The sequence below is a fragment of the Poecilia latipinna genome, unplaced genomic scaffold (assembly GCF_001443285.1).
Source record: "Poecilia latipinna isolate Pla-1442-1.1 unplaced genomic scaffold, P_latipinna-1.0 Scaffold1343, whole genome shotgun sequence".
NCBI classification, from domain to species: Eukaryota; Metazoa; Chordata; class Actinopteri; order Cyprinodontiformes; family Poeciliidae; genus Poecilia; species Poecilia latipinna.
The window spans coordinates 41,336-52,847 of record NW_015113959.1 but is presented as its reverse complement, the minus strand read 5'-3'; the positions used below and the strand labels follow the sequence as shown (position 1 = coordinate 52,847).

Here is an 11,512-nt window from a genome sequence, read left to right as displayed (position 1 = left end):
AGTGAACTAATTTTATTGTAAACCTTTAAATTAATCTTACTTCTTGTTTTCACTGTTTTAACTCCACTACTGATTTCTTGCTTTTTGTTTTATCTATAAAATATTACATTTAAATTTTGTTTTGCTTCTGTGAAATAATAAATGATTTTGATTCTGATTTTAGTTTAGGGATAAAAAGTGTGAATCTAATCAAATCGATGTTTGTTCATCTTTAGCTGAATTAGCAGCAGAAACTCTGTTTCCAGATCTTTATGTTCTCTCTAAAGGCTCTGAAGGACAGTAAAGAAGTGGAGGTGATCGACATGAAAATTCGCCGGAAGGAAGATCCCGGGCGGTGGCCTCTTCCGGGCCTGATGGCGCCGAACCACACGGACTTTTCCCAGCTCATCAACTGCCCTGAGTTTGTTCCCAGGCAGATGGCGGAGGAGTTCAGAGGTCAGCAGAAAAAGATTCATCCAGCATCTTCTTTCCTCTTTGGTCAGATTTCTGTGGAGATATAGATCTGAAATTTCATTCATGGTGGCCTTAAAAACGTTTATCTGTCTTACATTTGGTCCTGGCAGGGTTATTCATTCATGTTCTTTAACTGCAGGCGCTAACTAGCTGCTAATATACCCTTGCTAGCTAACTAGCTAGCTTTATTGCGTCTGTCATGGGTATGTGTTAGTTTGTCTCTTACATTTCTTTGGAGATATAGGTCTTAAATTAATTCATAAAAGTCTTAAAGGTCTTAAAATGTCTTAAACTCATTAAAAACTTTGCCTGAATGTTTTAAACTGTGTCTCTGCAGGATTTAGTCTCATATTCTATGTAGTTTATTTTCCTGTGGCTCATTTCTGTCAGGCTAAAGTTTGAGTCGCACGCAGATGCTAACTAGCAGCTAACATAACTAGCTTTTCTTTTTGTATGGTCTCATATATTTAATGTCGTTTGGTTTTCTTTGGGGGTTTTTTGTTCTGTGGCTCAAGGCAGTTGAGGCTATCGCTAACTAGCTGCTGATATGCCCATGCTAACTAGCTAGCTATGGACACAATAAAGCTAACTAGTTAGCTAGCTAGCTCTTTTTGTCCATAAGTATAAATTTATTGCCGGCTGGATAAGGTTTGAGTTGGGGAAACCGGAAACCTGCAGGAACCTGAATTCCAGGAGTTCTTAGTTTTTAAAGTGTTTGATGAAAATGTTCATGATGTGATATTTAAACAGTAATGTACCTGACTGTGTTTCTGCTGCAGGATCGTCCAGATCTTCCACTCCGGTGCACCAGCAGACCAAAACTGACGGAGACGTGTCCAACCTGAAGACGATGCCCAAAGGCCTCTCAGCCAGCCTGCCCGACCTCGACTCCGAGTCCTGGATCGAGGTGAAGAAGAGACCCAGACCTTCGCCCGCCAGACCCAAGGTACCAGACATGACGAGCTCCTCCATGACGAGCTCCTCCTTAACGAGCTCCTCCATGACGGGCTCCTCCTTGACGAGCTCCTCCTTGACGAGCTCCTCCTTAACGAGCTCCTCCATGACGGGCTCCTCCTTGACGAGCTCCTCCTTGACGAGCTCCTCCTTAACGGGCTCCTCCTTGACGAGCTCCTCCTTGACGAGCTCCTCCTTGACGAGCTCCTCCATGACGAGCTCCTCCTTAACGGGCTCCTCCTTGACGAGCTCCTCCTTGACGAGCTCCTCCATGACGAGCTCCTCCTTAACGAGCTCCTCCTTAACGGGCTCCTCCTTAACGAGCTCCTCCTTGACGAGCTCCTCCTTAACGAGCTCCAGGACTCATGCTTTAAACACATCTATCTATTTCTTAAAGAGTAAAGTCAGTTATCATCCTATGTATTATTTTTCATTATTTTCCATAAATCCAGGTAGTCCAGGTGAGTTTTTGTCCTTCATCTCGTCTCCTCCATGTTTCAGGCTCTCTCACTGCAGCAGAGGGAAAAAGATGATTTGCTGCGATCTCCACTGCCGCCGTCCGGCTCCTCGCCGGCGCCGCTGACCGCTGGAACCAAGGTGGGAAATTAATAACTAGTAACTGGTTTTAATGGCTGAAAACTGGGAGGCGACGGCGTGAAATCGGAAAGAAAAGATTTCTCATTTTCTGAAAAAGTTTGTAAAAAAGAAAAAGATTTTTCCAGATTTCCAGACAAACTTTGCTCGACGTCTGCAGTTATTTTTTACACTGATTCGCCTGCAGATGATTTTATTGTTTCTATTATTATTATTGTAGGAGAATTTTAAAAATGAGATCCTGTCATTCAAGAAATGAATCTGCATTAATAAACATAAAATAAAACTGATTTGAACATTTTTCCCATCAATGTTTTGGTTTGTAAAAACCATAAACGCTTCATTTCACTGTCTGGTTTGTCAGTAAATTGTTGGTTAAAATGTTTTTTCATTCAGAGCAGAGTTGGATAGTAACTAGTTACCTTTACTTCAGTGACTTTTTGAAAAAGTATTTTTACTACACTGTAGTTTTTACTTTTACTTGAGCACAATGTAGTGAAAATTGTCCTAAAAAAAGGTTTTTTCCTAAAGGTAAATGTGACTCTTTGTCTCTTTGTTCTTATTAAAATGTTAGTGATGAAACATGGACGCGTTGTGAACAGTTTGGATGTTTTCTGTTGGTTCCGGATCAGGACGGCGCCGAGCCGGACGAGCCGGAGGAGCTGGACTTCATGTTCGACGAGGAGATGGAGCAGATGGACGGCCGGCGCAACACCTTCACCGACTGGTCGGACGAGGACTCGGACTGCGAGCTGGACGACCACGACGTCAACAAGATCCTGATCGTCACGCAAACGCCGCCGTACCTGCGGAAGCACCCGGGCGGCGACCGCACCGGCCACCACACGTCACGCGCCAAGCTGACCAGCGAGCTGGCCAAGGTCATCAACGACGGCCTCTTCTACTACGAGCAGGACCTGTGGGACGACAAGTACGAGCCGGAGTACGCCACCATCAAGGTGAGCTCCGCTCTCGGAAGCGCAGCCCGCCGTCGTCCTGCACGTCTAGAACTAAAACATGCTGAAGTTACAGATGAGGTTCCTTCAGTCTCATGTTTATTAATCCATTTATTAGCCATTCAGATTTTCATTCTAATTAGGTTACCCAATCAATGTTTACATAATCAATACTTTCACGTTTTCTGCTCCTAAAAATGAACCAAAATATGAAAAACCAGAACTAAACTAAACCATATTTAACTAATAAAAGCTGGAAAACAAAAAGTCGAAACGAAATACAACTAAACTGTAAACTATTAGTCAGTTAAACTGATTAATCAAATTTTTGTTTTTTGAAGGTTTAATTTTTGGATAATGTGGATTTTTTCTGGGTTTCCATAGTTACAAGTGATGTTACACCCAGGGCGGCCATCTTGTTTATTTGGACTAAATTCGGGTCAGAATATGATTATTTCTATTTTATTTTCCAGAAAAAGTCTCAACAATAAAGTCAAAGAATATTTCATGTCATCATTCAGGACAAACCTGAATTTGTTTCCTAAATAAAATCAGGTGAATAAACTTTATGAACACATGAAAATCAAAATAATCTTGAGCATCTTGTGAAGTTATACTTTGGTATAAGTTTTACAAGTAATAATTCATGCTTTGTAGACATAATTCATCTAAAGACATCAGCATCAAACTATCAGTAGCAGGAAATGATTGAGTCTGTTTGTGACATCACATCCTGGTAACTGATCCGTTTTCCTCATTGAAACTTTTTCTAATATGTTTTTATATTTTTATGATCAAATATTCCCTGCAGCCTTAGCGCTCACTGAACGGATGATTGAAATAAAAGCCAGGTTTAGTATTTCCTGCCGTTTGAAATTCCCCTTTTAGAAAAGACAGTGAGAAATAAAGCAGAAAGAGTCAGGTCTTTTATTTTGAAGGTGTGTCGGAGCTTTTCTTTTCTGTTTTTGGAGGCGTTTCTGCCGCAGACCAGAGGACTCTGTGGATCACTAGCTGAAACCCGGAGCGCTGCTCTTCGTTCTGTTCTGCTTTGTTGGCCCATTGTTTGACCGCCACGTGTTCCCGCCGTACGTCCAGCGCCCCACGGACCAGAGGTTTATAAGCCGCCTGTGCGGCCCGGAGGTGTTCAGCTGCCGGTTCAAACGGGAAGCAGGCCGTTCTGCCGGGTCGGGTCCGGTACCAGTGGTACCAGTGTTTTGGGTCGCTGTGATTTACTGATGATCCTTATGGCCCTCTGGGCTTAAAACCAACTGAAATTCATTTTTTGTGTTGTATTTTTGCAGCAAGAGGTTGAAAACTTCAAGAAGGTTCATCTGATCAGCCGTGAACAGTTCGACTGCCTGACCCCTGAACCCCCGGTTGACCCCAACCAGGAAGTGCCGCCGGGGCCGCCCCGCCCCCAGCAGAGTAAGAAAACAGCCGCCTGGATTTGGGGTCATTTATTCGTTTCATATTGTATTTTATAACATTTTAGGACCAATAAATTGCGACTTTTTGTTGATTTCCGATTTTTCTGTCGGAATTCCAATGTTTTTCCTGAGAATTGGGATTTCTCTTCTTGGAATTCAGACTTTTTTTTTTTTTCAGAATTTGGATTTTATTTCCCAGAATTAACGATTGAATTCAGACTCGTTTTTCCAGTGACCTCACTTCCTGTTCCTCTCCGTTTCCAGTCCCCACAGACGCTCTGGCAAACAAACTGTTCGGCGTTCCCGATCCGTCCTCCACGGCGCGTTCGCTGCCCACCACCGTGCCCGAGTCTCCCAACTACCGCAGCGCCCGGACGCCCCGCACGCCGCGCACGCCCCACAGGAAGGACGCCGCCATGACGCCGCGCTTCTACCCGGTGGTGAAGGAGAGCCGGCCGGTCGACGCCAAGGCAAGACGAAGAAACTCGGAGTTTGACGAGGAAACTTGATCCGAGTCTTACGGGTTTCGTCTGTTTCAGACGCCGAGGAAGAGGAAGACCCGGCACAGCTCCAACCCTCCTCTGGAGTGCCATGTGGGCTGGGTGATGGACTCCAGGGAGCACCGCTCCCGCACCGCCTCCGTCAGGTGAGACTCACACCTGCTCAGGTACGCAGGAAGTGCTGGCTTAACAGAGAGGAAACAAGCTGTTAGGTTTTCATGGAAAACGAACCAAAGAGTCTTTCTGTGGTTTGTGTTGCCCCGCCCCTCCAGCTCCAACGCCAGCCCGTCTGAAGGGACGCCCGCCCTCGGCGCCGTCGGCTGCACGCCGCAGTCCCTGCCGAAGTTCCAGCACCCGTCACACGAGCTGCTGAAGGAGAACGGCTTCACGCAACACGTCTATCACAAGTACCGCCGGCGCTGCCTGAACGGTAAGCCACCCTCGCTGCCGCCGCCGCCTGCCGATTGGCGACCTGAACACTGTTTTCTTCGCCCATCGCAGAGAGGAAGCGGCTGGGAATCGGCCAATCGCAGGAGATGAACACGCTGTTCCGGTTCTGGTCGTTCTTCCTGCGGGATCACTTCAACAGGAAGATGTACGAGGAGTTCAGGCAGCTGGTGGTGGAGGACGGCAAGGAGGGCTACAGGTAGTGGTCGCTCCACAGCGCCTCATTGGCTGGTGCGGTGCGGTGCGTTCTGATTGGCTGTGTGCTGCAGGTACGGTTTGGAGTGCCTGTTCCGGTACTACAGCTACGGCCTGGAGAGGAAGTTCAGACCCGATATCTTCAAGGACTTCCAGGAGGAAACCATGAAAGATTACGAAGCAGGTCAGGAAACGAATTAATCACGATTAATCGATTGATTTAGTTATGGATTAATCATTAACTGGGGCAGAAATAAAAACATTTTGCATTTAAAATGAAAAACTCTTTATTGTCTGTAAAGATTTTCCACCAAAAATTCTTCAAATGACAAATTTATTTTCACCTGGATCAAATTCTGATAAAAAAAAAAATCTTTTAAGCAGTTAATCCAATAAATAATCCCAGATAATTTCTCCACTGGACTGATTCTCAGTTCAAGTTTTCTCAGGTAGAAATATTTTTAGGTTCATCTTTTGCTACAAACATTCACTAAATGAATAGGTATAATATCTATTCTATTTTATAAAATAAAATGTTTTTTATTGTATAAAAATAATTGAAAAACTGTTAAATCTGCTAAATGTGACAATTTTTAATCAGATTGATCGATTACTAGAATAACTGTTCAGCTCCGTAAACAATTAAAAAACACATGTATCATTTTCAGTGTCGCATTAAATCCCATGAAATGAACTTTCCAGTTTATCTAACGAGTTCTGGATGCTGTCCTCTGCCGGGTCTCAGGTCAGCTGTACGGGCTGGAGAAGTTCTGGGCTTTCCTCAAATACTCCAAAGCCAAGAACCTGGAGATCGAACCCAAACTGCAGGAATGTCTGAGCAAGTTCAAACGCCTGGAGGACTTCAGGATCGACGTGAGTAAACAGCAGAAGAAGAAGGCCGACTCTGCGCCAGTGATCGATTAGGAAAATTCCTTAAAGCAAATGAAATTTAGTTTAATATCATCCAGATCAAAAAGAGCAATGATGTGGAAAAATAGGAAATATTTTCATCTTAAAAGAAGGAATTTAATAATTTGCCGACATTTTCTCATCTTTTTGCAAGCATAAGTGGCTACTACAGAACAGGACCGTTAATTTATCCAATTAGTCATCAGAATAATCCAGATAATCCTCCATCAGCTTGTCTGTACATCCTGGAAAAGTATTAAATTCATGTATTTAAAATTGAGGCCTTAAAATGTCTTAAATTCATTTTTAAGTTGTCCTTAAGTAGGATCAATCACAGGTCTTAAACTTTGTCATGGCAGAACTATTTTATACTGCAGGGTGGCCCTCAAAAACGTAGCCCGCGTTCTTATAGTGTCACTGCCGGCCTTCCGTAAAGAAAGAAAGAACTTGAAATGCCAAAATCTTCACTCACTCTTTACAGGAAGTGCTGGAAATGATCCCCTGGTGCGTCAATGCAGTTTTGGGCGCGCCTTATTGCCATACATGCAACGCAACTCTGGGGCACCAATGCTCTGAATTGCATTACGAATATTTTCTTTCAACTGCTGTAAATTTTTCGGGTTATTAGCGTACACTTTGAAAAGTGTACGAAAAAGTAAAAAAAGAAACTTTTTCATGGGCCACCCTGTATATTGTTTTTTTGTTGTTTTTTTTCCTGTAAGTTGAGGCATTGTAGGCTAACGCTAACAAGCTGCTAATATACAATTTCATGTGTGTAATGAGCTGTTTTATACATTTCTGTTGTGATTTGGGTCTTAAGTTTCATTCAGTGATCTTAAATATTGTGTTTCATGTTTGTAAATTAAGGCCTTAAAATGCCTTAAATTAAGAAGAAAAAGGTAAGTTGGCCTTAAATACATTAATTACAGGTCTTAAATTTTGAGATGGCAGCACTAATATCTCCAGGATCGTTTTCTTGTTCTGATTTGAGGCAGTTGATGTGACTGATAGCAACTGGCTGATATAGCCCTGCTAGCTAGCATTTTTGCATTTCTTGCTAACTAGTTTTATATATATATATATATATATATATATATATATATATATACATATATATATATAGTAGATTTGTTGTGATGCAGGTGGATTTAAAAGTCTTAAATTCATGTTGATAAAAATTTCCTAAATTTAAAAAATGTAGGTCAGAAATCTTCATCACAGATCTTAAATTTTGTCAGGATTATTTAATCTCACAAGTATTTTTATTTTTTTGTCTTCAGGTAATAAAGGCTACAGTTAGCATCCTGCTTTCTAGCTAGCTTTATATACATTTGCTATTTTGTACCGGTCTTAAATTTAATTTAAAATGTTGTTAAAAGTCTTAGATTTGAGTTGCTGAAGGCGACAGAAACCCTGAATCCTGAGTCATTTCTTCACTTCCTGAAGCGTTTTGTCCTCTTCCAGCCTCCGATGGACGACGGCGGACGCAGGAGACACCCGTCCAGCGGAGACGGCCGGCGCCGCCACCCCTCCCAGCCCTCCAGCCGGCCCCACAGCCAGGCCAGCGCCGCCGCCCCTCCCACACCCGTTGCTGCTGCTGCCGGCTCCTCAGCCAAGGACGTTGCCAAACCCGCCAACCAGAACCAGAGAGCCGCTGCAGAACCGGACGCCAAAACACTGAAGTAACTGTGGCGCGGTTCTACAGGGACCGAGCCGAGCGGGTCCGCCTGGCGCCGGAGGGGAGGGGCGCTTCATTCGTTCATCTGATCAGTTTCAGAACAAAAACTGTTGATTTTGATTTCTCTCTAGAGGTTTAAATTTGTGGATAAATCACTGAAGAACGAGTTCCCCCCCACCGCTCCGTCTGGAAGGTTCTGTCTCCTCGGACCGGACCGGTTCCTCAGCCTGAGATGAATCTGACTCACGGCGTCAGGCTGTGAATGTTGCCTTATTTTGATGGTTTTTCTGTCGCCTCCTCGCTGTTACCATAGTTACCACGGTGGCCTGTTCCAGCAGCGGCCACCAGGTGGTGCTGCCGGGTTTCCCATCCGTCTGAACCGTCTTCCTTCTGTTACTGAGGTTTAAAGATGGCCGCCTTCTGGCTCCTCCTCCTTCCATCAGTCAGCAACGCTAAGCCACCGGACCCAGAACCGGACCCAGAACCGGACCTGATGATGTCGTCGTGTAAATGTGAACAGATGATGATCAGCAGATTCTTTATTTTCCGTGTCTTTAACTCTTTAGTTTAATTTCTTTTGTTTAATTTGTTCTGCTTTGGTTAGAACAGAGGAACTTTAACACAAAAGGGAAAATCGACTTTTCGTGATCAAATCTGATTATTTTTAGGTAAAACCTCCAAATGGGTAAAAAAATAACAGCAAGACAGACTAATTATTAAATCTCTTCAGATAATTTCTGTCTGGTAAATTCTTTAAAAAAAAAAAAAAGTTGAGGTATGAATTAGATATTTGTACATTTTTGTGAGAAACTTGAGAGAAAACATAAAATGTTGACAAAAGGAGCAAATTAATAAATTAGAATATGATCTTTATGTCGGTAATGTGATTCTAAAAGTCCAGATTCATTACATGCAGTGACACATTTTAACGTTTTGTGGCTCTCAGAAAATTTAAAGATTATATTAGAGCTATTTAAAAAAGAACATTTTTAATTTTTATGTGAATTTTGTGTCCATTTACTGAATCAACAGTCCAGACTCCGACTCCTCAAACTGCAAAGGATAAATATAAATTTACTTCCCAATCAAAAGACAATTCTCCACAATTCTCAGAAATTATTTTTTTAATCTGCTGCACTTTTTCCTTCCCCACGACTTTCCATTAACATGCTTGCATACAGCAATCAGAATGGCTTTTTGTTTTTTTTTTTTGTTTTTTTACTATTTAAATTTCCTGAGAAGCTGAATTTTTAAATTTTATGTTTTTGGCTGTGACCTTTGACATTAACCAGATTAAACTGCTGAATTTCCCCGTTTGTGTTGAATCTGGAAAAAGCAGAGACTCTGTCCTGATTGGCTGATTTCTGGTGATGAAGGTCATTCTGAAGGTCGCGTTCTGCCGTCTGTTTTTTTTTTTTCTTTTCCCCCAGTCTCTGTTGGACGTAAAAATGGGAAACCTTCCTCTTCCTCCCAGCTCATCCTCTTCCTCAGAGCCTCCCGTTTATGTGGCGGGAAGAATCCATCTGCTGCTAGCTGCCGCTGGACACCAGGGGGCGCCGCTGGACACCAGGGGGCGCCGCTGGACACCAGGGGGCGCCGCTGGACACCAGGGGGCGCTGCCCGCTCAGTCGGGTGTGAACAGAAAGACTGGAGATCCGGACGGAAAACTTGGCTGCTTATGAGACTGAAAAGGACAAAAGTTTCCATGAAGCCATATGAATAAGAACTACCTGAACCATTTAATATTTCCTTTGGCTTGTTATGAGGAAAAAAAATATGAAAACGAGGATAAAAGGAACAAAAAAATATATATATAAAGTGGCAAAAAATGTAAAATACTTGAATGAGAGCTTGTATTATAACATTTAATATTCCTAATATCTGCTTTGTAGGCTGATGTGATTCGCTATTAGTGTTATTTGTAATTTGTAGTAATTATGCTTTATCCTTTAATAAAGAAAAAAAAAACTGAAAACGCACAAAAAAAACCCTGAAAGCGGCGCAGGAGAGTGATTTCTGACGGAGCAGGAAGTCCCTCTGGCTTCCTCTTCCTTAGTGCTGCTAAATCCATATCTCTGCTTCACCTACCTTTAGATTTTTTTGGGGGAAAAAAAAGTTCACAGATAAAATCTCTGGATTTCCATGTTTCAGAGATGAACTTGGGTTTGAATTCTGGTCGACTAGCAGCAGCCAGGCTGAGATGATTCCTCTTCAGTTATGACAATAAAGTCGTACAGTATGCAAAATAACAAAAACTAAGTGTTAATATAACCAGAATACAGAAAACACAAAAAGTCGCAATGAAATTGAAATAAAGCGTTTATTACTTGCATTATTTTAAACAAAACTTATTTCAGTCGTTTACAGATTTAAATTCTCCACTTTTCTTCAGAATCAAAAGAATGAAAACGTCTGAAACATTTTAATGTTCCTATGAAAATATTCTGCATGTTTTACTGAAAACATCTGGATCTGAAATCAAAACGAGACGAAGTTCTGCTGGAACCGACTAACTGGATTCATGACCAGGTTGCAGCTGGAGATGGTCGACATTTCCTTTATCAAATAATTAACATGTTAACAAATCAAAGCGCTGCAGGAGCTGCCAACGCCGGGGTCAAGGGTTAAGGCTCCCACAATGACCGGGACCCGCTGAGAGGGGAGGTCGGAGGTCGTCACTGGCCCTTCTTGTGGTTTTCGGGGATGCTGTGGGTGAGCGGGGTCAGGCTGGTGAGCAAGGTGTGCCGCTCATACTGCTTCGTCTGCCGGAAACGGGAGTCGGTGCCGTGCAGCCGGTCCAGAACGCCGAACACGCCGAAGCACTGGTTGAACCTGGAACCAGGAGAGGCAGAGATCAACTTCCGGCCCGGGGGCCGAACACGGCCCGCTACAGACATTAATGTGGCCCTCCAGAACTCACCAATCTATCAACGTCAACAGGTCTCTGCATTTTTCACACTAACGCATTGAGTTTATTCCAGATTTTCTGTAGAAATGGTCAAGCAGCTGCCCCCTGCTGGTGGGAATTAACATTAAATGATGCTAATTCCCACCAGCAGGGGGCAACATTACTGCTGTCTGAGCCTGACCTCACTTATCCTCATAATTACTGTCATAAGCACAAATATTGCAAAATGTTGCAAATATTTCTAAAGTATCTTCATAAAAACAGACTTTGATTAAATTCTGGAGCGAAAAACATGAAACGATGTTTAGTATTTGAATTAGTTTGTTTTGAAACCTGAGAAAGATGCTGATGTTTCATCTCTGCGTTCTGCAATGACTGAATGTGACGGGACCATTGGGATGGGTTCCTAAGGTCGGGTTCGTGGGGTCGGGTTCCTAAGGTCGGGTTCCTAAGGTCGGGTTCCTAAGGTCGGGTTCCTAAGGTCGGGTTCC

The 11,512-nt window shown here is 43.0% G+C and overlaps 2 protein-coding genes across 3 annotated transcripts in view; one reads left to right on the top strand and one right to left on the bottom strand.

The window, feature by feature from the left end:
* Nucleotides 1-9,237, top strand: part of larp1 (La ribonucleoprotein 1, translational regulator) — a 58,005-nt gene extending 48,768 nt beyond the window's left edge. For both annotated transcript variants that reach the window (XM_015055919.1, XM_015055918.1), the window contains 12 exons: nt 267-435; nt 1,233-1,399; nt 1,909-2,004; nt 2,634-2,960; nt 4,259-4,382; nt 4,649-4,854; nt 4,924-5,030; nt 5,157-5,314; nt 5,386-5,530; nt 5,601-5,710; nt 6,272-6,399; nt 7,900-9,237. In XM_015055919.1, the coding sequence (XP_014911405.1) occupies nt 267-435; nt 1,233-1,399; nt 1,909-2,004; nt 2,634-2,960; nt 4,259-4,382; nt 4,649-4,854; nt 4,924-5,030; nt 5,157-5,314; nt 5,386-5,530; nt 5,601-5,710; nt 6,272-6,399; nt 7,900-8,121 (1,959 nt within the window). In that variant the 3' untranslated portion in view covers nt 8,122-9,237. The remainder of the gene's footprint in view (nt 1-266; nt 436-1,232; nt 1,400-1,908; nt 2,005-2,633; nt 2,961-4,258; nt 4,383-4,648; nt 4,855-4,923; nt 5,031-5,156; nt 5,315-5,385; nt 5,531-5,600; nt 5,711-6,271; nt 6,400-7,899) is intronic.
* Nucleotides 9,238-9,540: 303 nt separating this feature from the next.
* faxdc2 (fatty acid hydroxylase domain containing 2) overlaps nt 9,541-11,512 on the bottom strand; it is a 16,779-nt gene continuing 14,807 nt past the window's right edge. The window contains exons 8-9 of the mRNA XM_015055916.1: nt 11,203-11,222; nt 9,541-11,037 (exon numbers count right to left, since the gene is read on the bottom strand). Coding sequence (XP_014911402.1) covers nt 10,789-11,037; nt 11,203-11,222 — 269 coding nt within the window. The 3' untranslated portion in view covers nt 9,541-10,788. The remainder of the gene's footprint in view (nt 11,038-11,202; nt 11,223-11,512) is intronic.